The following is a 16517-nucleotide window of genomic DNA, read 5'->3' on the forward strand; positions in this document are numbered from 1 at the left end:
ATATCCCCTTCCGAGTATTGAGCAGCAATGAAGTGCACATCAAAATTGTTTAGACATTTCGATCCATATTCAGCTATCAGAATTTTGGCTGAAATTCAGCCAAGCTGTAAGCAAAGTCAGACGCGAGCCACAAACATCTTATCTACACTAATGAGGTGTTGCCCATTGCTGACTGGAAGGAGATCTGCCAAGATTTTTTTCTGGAGCATGATTTGGAAATACGAAGTCTCTGTTCAGTGAAATAACGTATTCAAGCTCTTGTTATCATGGGTGATAGCAACACGTGTACCTCACTGCGAGTCCAGCAGTCCTGCTCTCCTTGATGCACGACTGGTGGACAGCAAGGAGCTGCTATGCTTCAAACAGCAGCTGAAAGGTCCTCTGCTTCCACCCCAGACAGGAGGAACAGGTGAAACAGATTTATTTAGAAATTTCTAATCCAAAACCGTGCATATACTCTGGCTAATTTGATGGTTAAGCCTGACCCAGATTAAGTTTGTAGGGTGAGCCAGGCACACAGGGAACTGTGGAATTGGGGAATGTGGAACCACAGCCTCAGGGCACCAAAAACCCAGACTGTGTTTCTTTAACTGCTGGAGAAAGGGCAGAGAAAAGAAGGAAGCAAAAACCTCCCTGGTTATCTCACTAATGCAACAGCAGAAAAATGGCTGGGCTAATTTAATTGCACTTAATGCTTGCCTCCTGCTGCTTGACATCTCCCCAGGCTTTGGACGTGTCCTTTGCCGGTGCCACCCGGTGCCAGTGCTGAGCTCCCTGTGTCCTTCCCCTGCAGCAGTGCAGGCAGGTGGCACAGGCAAGCCAGCCGTTCCTGGAAGGGCTTCATCATCACAACCAGCCGGCACTTCTCAGGTATCGGGACTCGTAACGTTGTTTTATGTAGCGCAGTCTATTGACCTGAGCACGGAGACTTGGAGATTTATAAAATCACAGTTTTATTACTGATTCAGTCATGCACATACATATTTATAGACTTTTAAAAATCTTCGTAATTGATCGAGTAGGGCAGTACATTCAATTTTCATACAAGGGATTACTTGCAGTCCCTGTAGAACCACCATTGGTATGCAGAGGAGGCACTTTAAAACATTTACAACGGAGTTGCTTTTTTGGCTGTCTTATGCTTACTACCAGCTTTGGCCTAGGCAGCAGTTACAGCTAGATTTGTCTCCTATGATCTCCACAAACTGTATGAAAACACGCATTAAAAACAAGAAGGAATGTGTGCCTTTTTAAGCCTGACTTTACTTACACATCATCAGCTCTTGTACCTTCTGCTTATCAGATCACATCTCATATCTTTTGCTTAAAAAGCTGTTCCTCCCAACCCCAGTTTGTTCAGTTTTTGAGTGTTAACAAGCAGCATGATTAATCTCAGTCCCAAACCCACTCATATATTTTGCTTAGGTTTTGTGTGCAGACTCAGAATTTGGCTACTTAATGAGAAAGACATGATTTCATGTTAAACCCTTTTAGACAGTAAGTGAATTAAGCAGTGACCTGTAAGTCTCGTTTGCGGTTATGGATTCTGGAAAGCAGAACGGAAGCACATTCATTATCTGCCCAAGAGCTCAAGACTGTGATCAACAGAAAAACAAAAATCCCAAAAGAAATTTAAACAAACACTGATTTAAAAGAGACACTTTTTTTTGTTATTGTGCATGGTCAAGGGCAGGACCAGTGAAGAGAATCGCAGAGGATGTTGACAGAGAACTGCGAATAACACAGACATTATCTAAACTTTTGGGAAAAAAAAAGTCTGCTGTGAGCGAAGTCAACAAAGCCAACAGGGCCGAGATTTCTCATTAAATGGTTATCCAAACTGACATCATATTTAGGCCTTCTGAGGTTTTTGTAGTCAAAGGTTTGGGAAACAGAGTAGACAGAAACATTGTCTGTTAGAACACAGGTATCCACCGAAATCTGGATTCCTATTTGCATTATTCATGGTAACACAAGGAAGAATTTTTAAGGTCATGCATTTTCATAGTCTTTCCTCTAAAACACCTTTAATACGCATATGAAGAGAATGCTTCCTGCTGTCTCTTTTCTAGGGTTGTACATTTTCTAGGCTATACATTTTAGATGTGTGTGCCTTGAAAGCACTGTGCTAGAGTCCCATCTCCCCAAGCCCTGGTCTGCCAGCGGGTGATTTATCTGCCTTTAGTGCTTGTTTCACCAACTGCAAGCACCCTGCCAGTATCATTCTTTTATACAACCTGGAAACGTTATTCTGTATATGCTAATTGAAATGCATCAAATGCATCCTGTGATGAGACCAAATTAATACTTGGGGTGATGTGCACAGTAATTTACAGTAAAAGAAAGATGTAAAGATGCACTGAATGTATTCCCTTTTTGTTTGATACAGATATAGCATATGTGGAGCAAATAGGTTTGAAATTATGTTTTTATATGCAAATGACAGCAATTTGTATTAACTCCTATTGTGCTAGAACGTAACATTTATGTTTGATGTAAGCCTTTCTTTCTTCAGATCCTTTCTGTGTTCTTAGAGTGCATGTTTAAAGATCCTAGACACTAAACACCTCTGTGAATTACTCTGGGAACAAGCCAGGCATGTATTGTGACAGTCTTCCAGGCGAACTGGCTATCAAAGTCATCCCTTCTCTGTTTTTGAAACCCAAGTCATGACTTCGGTGCACCTGGGTCCAAGCCAGATGACTAAACAACTTCCAGTTAAACCCTGTTAAAAATCACATGGCGACTGGATTTCAGATTTGGACCTCATCATTTCTTAAGCATCTCAAAACTGCCATTTCAGTTTGGAATTAACATTTCATGTATCTAGCAGGGGTCTTGAATGGGAGTAGTTGTGGATTCTTCGTTTGTTATTAAAATTAATCCAGAAAGTTGAGTTCTTAGATTGATAAGCAGCTAAAAAATTGCTAAGGAAAATATTTCTATTTTAGGAAGCTTTTAATTCAGAAAGGATTTGACCAACTAATCTCTAACTGCTCCCCAAATCTTCAAAGAACAACCAAATTTAAGCTGGAAGGAATTCTGTTTTTCCTTTTCTTGGGGACACAAAAGATGGCTGACTAAATTAAAAGGGATTAAATTTGAGTTTAAACAGGACCTTACAGTGTAAGTCAGTGCTACTACACCACAATGCAGTGCACAGCAGCTGCACGCATAGCTGACTGCTGCTGGTCAAAGGGTAATATTGTTTCGCCTTCAAACTTAATAATAAGGCAGCATCAGTTCATGATTTTCTCTTCTTTAAGAGAGTAATTCATTTCGGAAAGCAGCATGCATGCTCGTGTGTAGGCAGCAATGAAATATCTGGAAGTGCCCCTGTATGCTCCCTCACGCTAGGTGGCTTCAAAAGGAAAAAGACTTTAATTTAATTTAGAAAACTGACGTGGTCTCCCCCGCATCACGCCCACGCTGGGCTGTGCAGCGAGAAGGGGCCGGGCTGTGCTCACACCAGGGGGCTGTCGCCCCAGGCCCAGGCCCCAGGCCCCAGGCCCCATGGCACCCCAAGGCCGCGGGCAGGGGGCTTCTCCCTGGCCTTCTCCCCCTCATGCCTGCCTCCAGTTTCTGGGGGCCCTGTGCTGCTCAGCCCTGCAAGCAGCAGCTCTTGCAGAGCCGTAGGCCGCCTTCCTCCTCCGCCTCGGCCTACCCTCCAGTGGAGCCTGGAAGTCAGATTTCCAGGGTCACCACGTGGAAAGCAAGCAGTGAAGTGGGTTTTTTTGGAGGCCAGAGTTGATCTTGTGATTAAAATGGTTTCTCGTATCCTCGCCCAGCTCTTGGACACATCCTCTTCAGATGGCGGAGTGAAAGATTGACAAGGGATCGCCAAGCACCGCTGCCAGGCCCCTCACCATGCAGTGTGCCCAGCTGACAAGCCCAAGGCCACTGTCAGGACAATAGCTGTGCTTTTCATTCCTCGAACGGGACATTTCCTAACACAACAGAGTCACACACCCTCTGGCAAGAGGCACACAACAGTGAAAGCTGAAATCAAGTTCAGATACGTTGAGTTTGTCTCTCTCTCCCTTCCGTGTCCCATGGAAGGCAGCAGTCTGCAAGCACACACGCACTGCCTTCCTGGGTTGGACCTTTTTAACTATCTCCGTCTCTTCAGGTTGTTAGGAAATGCAGCCTGCAGCGAGGCAACAGAAAAATCTGATGCCATATTTAAATAAGTGCGTTCATTGCCTATTAAAATGTAACTCCTCGCTTTAAAATAGGATTAATTAAAATGTACAAGAATGCAATTCAGTTACATTTTATGCTTCAGCCCAGCGCACGCTTTTCATAACTCGTTCCCAGAAGTAATATTCAGGGCAGCACGGCATTCTCAGTCCTGCCATTAAAAGCGCAAATGAATATAAAACCTGTTCTTTTCAAAAACTTGGCTCCAGTATTGCCATTGTTAGATTTTGCGTAACATATTACTTTGGCCATTACTGTTTTGCAAGATAATTGTATCAGTGATCTAACTTTTGACAGTATCCAAAGTGGCTGAAAATAGTTTGCTGCAGCACCTTTGTCTTTTAAAGGCCATTTGGGGCTTGTTATTTTAATCCTTGTGCAGCCTGATTTATCACTTCAAACATCTGTCAGCTGTGCTTTGTCTTGAAATTGATAGTGATAGTGTTACTGATTTTTCAACAGCAGCTGTTAGAGGTTCATTAGTTAGACTCTCAAAGGGAGTAGATAACTGTAATATTTTTCTTTGTTAATCATCTCTTACGTGCTGTAATAATACAGAGTTTGAAATCTGCTAGAAACGTACAGCTTTTCTCTGTTTCTAACTTGTCAGGAGCATACTTTTATTCATTTAATCTGGCTAGATTATTAAAACTCTACCTCATAATGCTGTAAAAAAAAAAAAAAAAGAAGAATGGCACGTGAGTGGTGAGATAGAAAATCACCATTTTCTGTGTCGTGCTTAGCATGGAGGGAGGTCAGCTGGGTCTCGGAGTTCTCATCCAAATATGAATCAACTCCAGAGACGAGATTAAGGGCTGTTCTGTAATTGATTTTTAATTTAAAATTTATAAGGCATACAAAACCTAGATGACAACTTGAGTAAAATCAAGTTGATTTCTAACAGGTACAGCAGTTTTACATTAATGCGGTTTCCCCGACACATAAAATCATCTTAGTGGTTTACTGTGACTCTTAAAACCCCTCTCCCCCCAAATCCTTGCATGCCCACCTCCATCCGAGTGCCTCAGTGACTCCTGCTTGGAGTTTTGTGGGACTGGGGCAGCTGTGAACTCTCCTGCTGTTCAGAGCCTATCAGGGCTACCGCTGGTTCAAACAGCAGTGCTCACCAACAGATAATTACACTTTGAAATTAGTATTTTAATGAACTGATCTCCACAAATGTAAAGCGAAGTCTCCCAGGCATTAAAGAAATAAGCAGGAAGGAGAATTATTAACTGTAAAGTTCAACAGACGAACGGTCAGCAGGTGCTGTCTTGGCAAAGGACTTGAAGTGGTTCCATTTCAATTTGCTGTCAGAGGAAGTTTTTTTAGGTTTTAGTCATGCAAGCTGCTGAGCAGCGTCTGTAAGTGGCATGGTGGAGGTTGAAAGCACCTGGGACACCTCACAGGCTTACCAGGCAAAAGAAATGTCTTCTAAAAATAACTAAATATTGGTTGGGATGCCAGATTCATCCTAAAGGACCAGTCTCAGTCCCACAAGCCGGTGCATGTCCCTAGCACCAGGGAAGCTCCGTGCAAAATAGGTTGCATGAGCACAGCCTGAACTTCCTGCAGCTGAACACAGTGATTCAAAGAGCACCTGAAGCTCTTTGCGGGTACCCAGGGAGCGGGGCCGGAGACCTCAAGGAGCTCGGTGCAGCCTCCCCAGCAGCTGAGGTGTTTCCTTCTGAAAGCTGGACTGGTGCCCCGGCCTCGCTGGCAGCGGGCAGAGTGGTCAGGGGGAGGCTGTAAGGAGGGCAGGAGCAAATGGGGCCAGAAGGCGCCCACCAGAAGAAGCATCCCGGGCACACAGGCAGATGGCCAGAGCCCCCGGCCCACTGCAGCAAGGAGCCTGCACACTCTGGTCAGCTTTCAGCTTCCCCCTTCGCTTACCAGGATCAGAAACTGCCCTTGAGAAAAGTGTACTTCCACTTTTAAAGTCAGATTTTCAGCTTTTAGCCATCTGACTTTGGAAGTCCTTCAGAAGTCCCATCTAGCCAGATTATGCCATTAGTATTTCATAGACTTGATGACCTTTTTATTTCACTCGCTGAAGGGCAGCTCATCTCTAACAGAGACGCTGCCCCGCTGAGCCCCCCCACCGCAGCATTCCCTTTCCTGGCCTCTCATCAACTACACACGCTTCTCGAATATTTTAGGTACTTCTATAAGTACAGATCCCAACTAAGATTTCTTTATCTATCGTGACTGATCTAGGTATTCTGTTATAGCGCTGCTTTTCAGATCAGTCACAAAATGGTTTACATCTCTATTACTTCTCCACCCTTCAAAAAGAGCCGGATGCCTCACAAGTTGCAAAGAGAAAAACTACTTAGTAATAACAATATTTATATCTAATCAATGTCAGACAAAATTATGAACCTTTTTTTTTCTATAAACAAATAAGATACCTATTTTTTATCTCAAAGATCTCTATTTTAGATTTAAGGGAATCTTTAAGGGATTTAAGTAGAATAAGCTGAAGTCTTCAACAGCAGAATTGTGCGCATTTTTTGGCAAGAAGCATTTCTCAGAACAAATTTTCTGTTGTTTCAGCAAAAAGGTAGATCAATGCAATACACGGATATCATTTAAAAGCCATCTATGCAATTTATCCAATTGAGGCTGGAGGGAACACTTAAGCTGAAACTACTAGTAGGGATTATGGGTAAAATGGCAAATGCTTTCCACAGATACCTTTCTGGAAAAAGAATTAATTACAAGCTTTTTAAAAAAATATATATTTCTTTTTTCTTCTGCTTCTTCCTCCTCCCAATTTTCTTTCCTTGTTGAAGTGCTGTTTTAGTAAAATACTGTTCTGCTTTCTCACAGAAAGTGGAGAATTTTGAAGTGATTTTTTTTTGCTCTAAAATATGATATCGAAGATACATTTTGTTGAAAAATATGCAATGAAATCATAGCCTGAACTGGAACTTCTCTCAGCATGCCCATTTGTTTTAGATTGATATGTTTGTCTGTAGGTTATTTGAATGTTAGCTATATTCTCGTTAAAGTAAAGATTTCTACCTGTTACCTTCCCTAGCCTTCAGGGGTACGTAGATGTAGATAGAGGTTTTCTCTCTCAGATCTTTCACAGAAAAATGGCAAAGCGCCTTTCAGTGGCGCTCAGCGAACCCACTTTATTCAATTCCCATATTTCTGCCGTGAGAATAAAAGAGGAACTTGCCGTATTATAGTGGGGGGAAATGGTGCTGAGTCTGCACATTTGCTTTTATGTTTCCAATTTATGTTTTCTGCCTTACCTTCTGTGACAGTCTGAAACTCCTGAAAGGCAAAAGACTAAGCAGTTAAAGAAAGCTTCGGGCTTGCTGTTACTGACGTGTCTCCTTCAGGTATTTAAGTTTATATCCATGTTTATCAGGATTTGTTGAATTTCAGGCAATGATATGCATTGTCAGAAAATATAAATAGTCACAAATAATATACGGATCGATAGTCCGATTGACTCAGTCCCCGTCCTGTCACCTCCTTGTTTCACTGCTCTGGCACTTTCCCAGAGCTGCTGGAGAGGTTCGGTGCAGGAGGGCATCACGCCGCCCGTGGCTGGCAGCAGCACGTGGCACGGCCCCGAGCACAGCGTCCCCCTGCGAGGGGCATCTCCTTGCAGGATTCCTTTACAGGTGGGAAGTTTAACGGGCTGTAAGGTTCGGTAGTGCCTGATCTTTGCCTCCAGTTGCGATGCCTTCTGCCATTCCTTTCATTTTTGAAAGGTGTGACAAACGTACTTCCCTCCTTGCTCTGTTCCTGTCCACCACCAAGGGTTCAAAGGCCACAGCGCTGTGGGGCTGGCACAGGGGCACCCCCGGCTCTGACCAGGGCACCTCGCTGCCACCCCGAGCACCCTCGGGTCACCCAGCACCTCCTCCATCACTGTGGTGGAAGAATTCAGCTCAGGAAGTAAAGCCAGCAGTCAGATACAGGGCCTTACGTTAGCTTTGCTTCGTCTCCGAGGAATTTTTATACTTTCCTCACAGCTGAAGCGAAAGGCAGAAGTTAGTTGCGTTCCTTTGCAGCTCTCAATATTTTCACAATATGTGAGCCGCATTCCCTGCTGCCAGGCCCTCAGGTATTTACAGACACTTTTGAACTTAGGAAAATAATTTCTAATAAAGTAGCTTATCTCAACTCCTCTATCGGATTTAAAACAGCTCCCGGGAAAAGGCACAAGCCCCAGATGGCGGCGGGATGCTCCGTGCTTCCTGCAGCGAGCTCAGCCCCCACCCGCTGCAGCTGCAGCCGCGTGTCCATGGCTCCGTGCATCGGGGCCCGCAAAGTCCAGTGGAGGAGGAATCGGTGCAAAATCTTGGGCCTGCCTGGCAGTGAAACCTCTTCAACCTGCTGCAAGCAGCGACTCGTTCCTTGGTGCAGGCTGACCTGCACGATCTCTTATTTTGTTTCCTCAAGGGAAAGCCAAAAGTTTCCCAGCAGCATTTCTGGGAGAAGGGAAGCAAAATCAAAGTTTTCCAAGCAAAAACCTGAGCATAAGTTTGGGGTGCTGAAGATCTGAGTATCCAAAATAATTTTTCCTTTAACAACCCCGGTTGTTAATTCAAAGCTTTCATTCCTAGCAAAAGCTGCAGTGGTAAATGAGAGTTAAACCACCTTACAATTGCAGCTCATGCGCTTATAACATCCTGCAAAATGAGACTGTGACTGGATGGGACAAACGTGGCTCTCAACACATAGTCCTGCTAAAAGATGTTGCTAAATTCCTAAATTTCTTGAAGCATTCCTGACAGCGGTCACATCTGCTGCCATAAAACCCATCGCAGCCTCTGCCTTTGGGAAAAACGTATTTAATAATCGGTAAAGTTCAAACTCAGCTTGTTGTGATGAATTATTAGAAGCCGTCATCATTTTCTTGCAAAAAAAAAAGGTTATAATGGAACACAATTTTATGTTTTTCCATTTAATTGATGATGGTCTGAGTTTTTATTAATCTTCCTGGGCTCTGGTGTAAGATGCTGAAAAAGCTAATATGAGATCATTGTATCTGGTTAATGTGTGTGCTTTGCAAAATTGATAAGGCCTGTCAAGACATAAATTATTTAAAATTTGATAAATGTGTTGAAATCATTGAATTTTCAAACAGATAAAGCAGAGCTATTTCTCTTCCTCCTACCCCCCCATTCAGAGCAAGGTTTTTGTGAGGCCGCTCAATGATTCTGCTTTATTCTTGCAGCGCGTGGCTTGCAAGATGCTGAGATTAGCACGAGGAAGCCAGGGCAGCATCCTCTGCAGCTACAGCAGTGAGAAGAATACAAACCCTCGCGATGCGGCGGCAGGGCTGGGACCAGCAGAGAGCTCGGAGCCCACTGGAAGCTCCCCCAGGACAAGTTTTTCTCTTGTCTGCGGGATAAAACGCTCGCCACAGCACCGGCGAGTGGCAGACTGGTGCTTCAGAGCAGTTTATCCCACCAGACCTATTTATTTCAGCTAATTGCCGGCAGTTTTTAAATGATTCCTGGCAGGGGTGAAGCTATAGAAATGATTGCTGGTGATTGATGACTAACCTGGATAAAATCCCCAAAGCATTAACACTTGCACGTCTGCTCCTCCTTTATTTAGTGCCTTGCCCACAGAGGAAGGTGTGGGAGCACAAATTTAATGGGACAAATACGAAAAATATCGCATTTACTGATACCGGTGTTGCTTCAACACGGGCTAATTTCTTAAAAATAGTTCACAGGGATCTCATTTAACCGTGTGCCTCTCTGCCATGATCAGAATCATTCATGGAAAGGAAAGGCTTTGAAGAGAAATCACAATCTTTCAGAGAAGCACGCAGGAAGAGCCAGTGGTCTGAAGCTGAAAACCACACAAATAAACACGATGTTATGCTTCGGTCTGAACTGCTTCTGTGGGTAGCGTACCCCACCGAAAGGGCAAGGCGTGTTGTGGGTTCTGCACAGCGCGACAGGTCCAAGATAATGCCCGGTACGGGCAAGTGTCTGCGGTCTGATGGAAATCTGGGGGTAACGGGATGACAGTTTACAGCCTCTGTAATGCAGAAAATGGATGAGGCGATTTCCTCTGCTTGGGAATTGATGGGTTGGAGGGAATGGGAAAATGCAGGTGCAGCAGAGGAGAACTACAGCAATAGCCATCTATTTAAATGTATACACAAACTTCCCTAAGCTAGGATTTTTTCAAATACCCTCCTAGCAATATTTTCCACTATAGAGAAGCATCGTAGTGAGATGGGAAGATGCTGAGGAGGTCATTTTTCCAGCATGCGCTGCGTTCTTTTAATACGGATTTTTTTATTTCCCGGAAATTGCTAACCAAAGTGAATAACCAGCTGGACAAAACGCATCGGCCCATCCCTGCTAATAGCAAACGGCTGTCATCACGTGAAGGGTCTGTGCAATGTGTAGCGGCAAATGAGGTGTAAGGGCTTGGTTCTCTCATGTTGCAGAAAGCTTTATTTAAAATAGCAGAAATCTGTGCACACACACAAAGGGTTTTGTACAAATATTATTCATGTTTCTGAACAAGGCGCCCTCACTCGTGCTCCTGCGCTGGGCACCGAGCAGAACCAGGCTGTTCTTTGTTAGACACCATTTATTGAACGTTTGCAGAACACAACAAATGTACCATCCAGGGCTCGCAAAGTCCCCTCCCTGTGACTGACTGAGCCGACAACTTTGTCAGCCCCTGAGCCTCATTCCTGCAACGAAATGAGGGAACAGGACAGCAGCAGGAGGAGGCAGAGTCAAGAATTAAGGATTAAGGCTGCCCAAGTCCTGTAGTCTTCAACCTGTTTGAGAGAGGAGGAAAAAAATGCTCATTTTAAGGAAGCAGCAGTGCTTATTGGGTGCTGTATGTGCCTTAAACAGGAATATTGCATCCTCATGATTCAACACATTAATGGTTTTGTATTCCTGTGTTACGAAAGCCAGTTCATTGCCACATGAACCAGCCCATGTCACCGCAGCTCCAGCGGCAGGTCTCACTGTGAGCGTACCACCTGCTCCTTCACTGCAACACCTACGCAATTAAACGTCGTGGCAGTGGCTTGGCATGGCACAACTCCGCAATTCCACCACCCCGGTTTTGAAATAACTGTGCCCTAATACCTTCCCGATGTGACAATCCTGACTTGTTTTAGCATGCGGTAATGTTTCCCATTCTTTAGCTCCCCCGAACCTTATACTACATATTTCTTCTTTTTATATCGGAGCCTGTGGAAAGAAGCACTTCCGAAAGCAATGCTCTGCTATCTCATTTGGAGTGAGCGCCCCCAGAAGAGCCATACGCCGAGCATTACTGCTAACACATGGCTCAGTGCTCTCCAGATCTCTTCCTACAAGGAAGGGGAGGAAAGCCAAAGAGCCGCTGCACACATACCAATAAGCACTGCGGAAGGAAAGCGGCCCAGAAGGACGGCTGTGTGTGTCCCTGTGTCCTTGCCAAAGGACAGGCAGAGCTGTGTGCGGACACAAAGCCCGGACCTCCTGCGCGCCGAGCGGCTTTGGGGCTAGCAGTGCTCCTTCACCTTGCCCCCCGCAGTCCCCAGCCAGGTACCAGCTGTGGGTGCCTGGGCCTCTGAGTGGTCGTTAGCACTTCGAGTAGGAGCCAAAGTTCCTGGTGTTTCAGCCCTGTCCCCGTTGGAGCCTGGGGCTGCCGCAGGACAGCATCCCGCCTGCATCAGCCCCGCATCCTCAGCGCCAGCCCCAGCCTGCGGCAGGGAGCTCCCTCCCTGGGGTGCCAGCTGCTCCCAGCGCCACCCAGCTCACCTTCAGCCCCTGGGCTGGCTTAGCAGTGGCTGAGGACCCATGCATAAACATGCGGTGCTTCACCGGGAGCTTTCCATCACCGTGACAGCTTCCCCCAGCATCATTATGACAGCGGTATTCGTGCTGGCACCGATAAGCATCCGTCTCTGCTTCCATTAAGATCTCCTATTTTACCGATTCCGTAGCTCAGCCATAAAAAACGTAGCATGGCGGCAGAGACTTGACATACAAGGTCTCAGGCTGAGAGTGATCGCTGGTGTCTTTTTCCCCCTTTCCAATCTAAAGAAGAAAATAATTTACCTATGGAGGGGCGCTCCTTCCTCCCCAGCCCGCCATCCAGCGCCCGGCCCCGCGAGATCCATGACAAACTCAGGGCAGCATTTTGCCAGGAGGAGGAGGAAGGAGTTTTTCTTTGGGGGTGGGACACGCTACAACTCTGTTCTTTCCCTATTAAGCTGCTTTTCATGCCGTTCATGCGATGGGTAACATGCTGGTGAACGATAACGCAGCTGAAAAGCTTCTGTTTGTACATGAGGATGCTGGTGTAGGATAGCCCTGAGGAGAATGAACATGCAAACACATTTTACAAAATGTATGTTTAAGACTTCGAGGGTCTTAAAATAAGTCAAATGTTCACTTCTAGCCTGTCAAAACACAGGTCCTACCTCTGACTTCCTGAGCATATGCTCAACTTCTGTATTTTCAACAGGACTCCCCTTTCAGGGTGTGCAGGAAGAATGTACCTAGGCAGTATCTCCGTGCATTAAATTGGGAACCTGATATTTACTGAGACACGTGGGTCTGAAAGCTAACACCTTTTGTCACTGCTACAAATTGCTATTTGCTCTCTGATTGCAAACTATTTTGCATTAGATTTAGCTTGCCCTAGTCATGTTTCTGAGAAATGAAGAGACGTGCTCTGTGAGTGGCGTTGCTCAGCACTTCTTGCAGGTTAGGCCTTGCAAAATACAGGCAGCTTAGCACCAAAAGCTATGATTTCGTTCACAGTCTGACTCAAACTGAGAGCACAAGTGGGCATACCAAGTTAGGGAAGGAATGGAAGAGGCAAGACCAAAAATACAAATGTATAATAAACATTTTATTGTGCAGATAGGAGGATTTTAAGCATTTGTCAGGTTAAGTAAGCAGAAAAAGAAAACAGAATGGAAAAAATCTGCTTTTCTCTGTCACCCCATCTTTCAGTAGATATACTGCTTTGCTGTTCAGGTTTTCTTACCTCCTTAGGTATGGTTTTATCTAACACATCTGTGAGCAAAGTGTGCCTTGCTTGACACGTGACAGTCCTCGACCTGTCCAGAGATTTATGCATTTGTTCCCCTGGATGGCTCTCATTGAGCTTTTTGCATCTGCCGTAAACTATTGTGAATAAAATCCTTGAGCTTTCATGGGGCGGTAGAAATTACTCATTACAGAAGTCCGCGTGACTGGACTGGCACAGATGTGGTTCAGTCCCCACTGATATAAAAAGAAATATGAATGGCTCCTTTTGGATCTTGACATTTTTATTTTCATACTTCATGCAATTCTTTTTCTGTTTTGACACAGGTATTCTGTGACGCTAATCAAGTCGTGCAAGCCACAGACGTGCTGGACTGGGAAGACAAGGATGCTGCAGAGACATTGGTCGACAACGTGGTCCACTCCAGGATCATCAATCCCTTACGCCTGTTTGTTAAGCCATCTCCAGTACTGAAACACGGCCAGGTGTCCTACTCAGACAGCACAGAAAACTTTTGGGATTGGTTGTCCAACATCACGGAGGTTCAGGAATCTCTCGCACGAACTAAACGCAGACCTATCGTAAAAACTGGGAAATTCAAGAAGATGTTTGGATGGGGCGACTTCCACTCTAACATCAAAACTGTTAAACTGAACCTCCTGATCACAGGGAAAATCGTTGATCATGGCAACGGCACCTTCAGCGTTTATTTCCGACATAACTCCACAGGTCTCGGGAACGTTTCTGTAAGCCTGGTGCCACCTTCCAAGGTGGTTGAGTTTGAGTCGTCTCCACAGTCAACGCTGGAGACCAAGGAATCCAAGTCCTTCAATTGCCGGATAGAGTACGAAAAAACAGATCGCGCTAAAAAAACTGCCTTGTGCAATTTCGACCCCTCCAAGATCTGCTATCAAGAGCAGACTCAAAGCCATGTCTCCTGGTTGTGTTCTAAACCCTTTAAAGTTATCTGCATTTACATTGCTTTTTACAGCGTAGATTACAAACTGGTGCAGAAGGTCTGTCCTGATTACAACTACCATAGCGAGACTCCGTACCTGTCCTCCGGCTGAGACAGCCACCAGTAACTGCAGAGATCCAGCGTCAGTCATAAAAATCAGCATTCCCATTAACCTTCTGGAGAAATATGTTTTCCTATCAGGTTAAAAAGTCTTTTAAAACTGTAGCTGTGTTCGTGCTGTATCGTAAATAATCAAACTGTTTATGTAACAATCATTTTCATTTGAGACCGTTGCACTTTAGCGCTCTCATCGTTCACAAGGGAGCCACCAGGCAGACACATGATGAAAAAAAGAAATCAAAGCAAATTTTGTCTGTAATGAGCATCGATCGTGAAAATAAGTTTTTTTAAAGAAGACTCAACGGCAGACAGGTTATCTTTTACGTGAATTGGACAACACTTAGCAGGAAACAATCCTGTTTCTTATTGGGAACTTTAGGAGGTGACAGTATAAAGAACAAGTGATTCTCAGCTGCTTATATGGAAACCCAAATAAACAGCTCTCCCACTAATGTCACAAAGAATGTTCTACACACAGGGCTCAAAGAATCAAGTCTAAATATTGAAAGTGTTATTTCTAGGAAAAAGGAAAGGAAGCTGCATTTCTATGAGTTGTAGTAGGTGTACGTATTTGTTGAAGTGAAGAGTGAGTAGTTCTTCCTTCAGACTTTTACCCATGGATATGCAATGATGTAACTAAAAACTGACGAGTTTTAGTTTATTAGACCCACCAGGTGTGCAGGTTTGGTGTACATTTCTTCCTTCTGTGGTCATCACTGGTTTCGATCATTCTCAAGTGTTTGCACACACCCACCAGTACTAGTTTCATGGTGATAGAGAATGTACATACCCTGGAAAAAGATAATCTCTGTTTAAGTCTGAAAATGGTAACAGGGGCTGGTTTCCCCTCAAAGGAAGCAATTGTCTCGCTACCACTATACTGTGGCAAAGAAAATACATCACAGCATAAGGATGATGCCTGAGTAACACAGGCTTTCTGCTTAACGGCACCCAGTTGTCTTCCTTAGCATTGCATTGCATATTGAAGGTCAGTACACAAGCAATGAAAAACAAAGAGGACAACAAAAATCTATGCAGCTTCACCTCATAAAGCAGATTTCAAACAATTGCTATCGATACGAAAACATTCAGCCAGACTCACGCCTTGTACAGAAAGCATCTCTTAGTTGTAAAAACCAAGGGTCTGACTAGGAATTTGCTTCGGAAGCAAAGCTGTCACTCCCTCAGAAGTCAGTAGCAGCTAGCTCCAGCGGTACAGCGCCAAGCACAAATCCCCCATGCTTTCTTTCAGTATTGATTTTACTGCTGCTGCTGGTTTGCTATCACAGGCCACTGATATTACAGGTCCCATGCAAAAAGCTGGCTGAGGAAGTGCTTTTTCTAACCTATAATCAAACTAACATGCAGGGCCCAAGAAGCTACACGCAGCTTAGATGAAGTACTGTTAAAATACTTTGCTCAAGTGTTATGCACCCAGACAAATGACTGGCAGCTCAGAAGGACTCACTCATGAGATTAATTCTGATTTCCATGGTAAAGTCACAGACACAAATTTATTCTGTCAAAAATATAAAGGTAATGGTTAATTTGGTTTTCTCTTTAGGTGACAAACTTAAATGTGTGGTTTTGTTTCATCACAAATCTAAATGTTTTCCTCCATTTTATAGAGTCTCTCCTGTTCTAAATGATGTTTTTAGTTTGTCAATTATCGTCGATTCCTACAAGATGTTCTACTTTGTATTCTGTATAGCGTGTCCTCGTTCTAGCTGTATATAAGCTTGGATTTATTGCTATGGGTTCGGTGTTTGGTGCTTTTGTAACTTAGCTGTAAGCCATGATTTTATTGCCATGTATTTTTACTCAGCACTGTAGGCAATTAAAAGAAAACCCTACATGCTATTTATTGAAGAGTACGTGGAAACCATATATGTATATACACTTGAATATGTGTACATATACAGAATATATGTGTACATGTATTTGTATGTAAATAAAGAGAGTTTGCTAAATCTGTCACTCACTTGTGGTATATTTGATTTTTTTATCACTTTGTGTCCTTATGCATAAAAACTAAGATACTACAACACATCACTGAGTAATTTTTCCAACTGGAATTTGTTCTTCTATGAGACATTTAAGTCTGCCCCGCACCTAACTGTGCTAGAAGCCTGGGCTGAATAAGTTTGATAGCGTTTATGGCAGCTGAGAAGTGGATGTTTTGATGAGCATGGTCATAAACTGCTTAATAATTACGTAAGGCCCCTGAACCAGGGCATTA

General features: G+C 44.2%; 1 protein-coding gene across 1 annotated transcript in view; it reads left to right on the forward strand.

Annotated features, from left to right (window-relative positions):
- NXPH2 (neurexophilin 2) overlaps nucleotides 1-16255 on the forward strand; it is a 35479-nt gene extending 19224 nt beyond the window's left edge. The window contains exon 2 of the mRNA XM_083841164.1: nucleotides 13527-16255. Within this exon, the coding sequence (XP_083697290.1) occupies nucleotides 13527-14270 (744 nt within the window). The 3' untranslated portion in view covers nucleotides 14271-16255. The remainder of the gene's footprint in view (nucleotides 1-13526) is intronic.
- The last annotated feature ends 262 nt before the right edge of the window (nucleotides 16256-16517 follow it).

This window comes from Anser anser, assembly GCF_964211835.1.
Source record: "Anser anser genome assembly, chromosome: 6".
Taxonomy (NCBI): Eukaryota; Metazoa; Chordata; class Aves; order Anseriformes; family Anatidae; genus Anser; species Anser anser.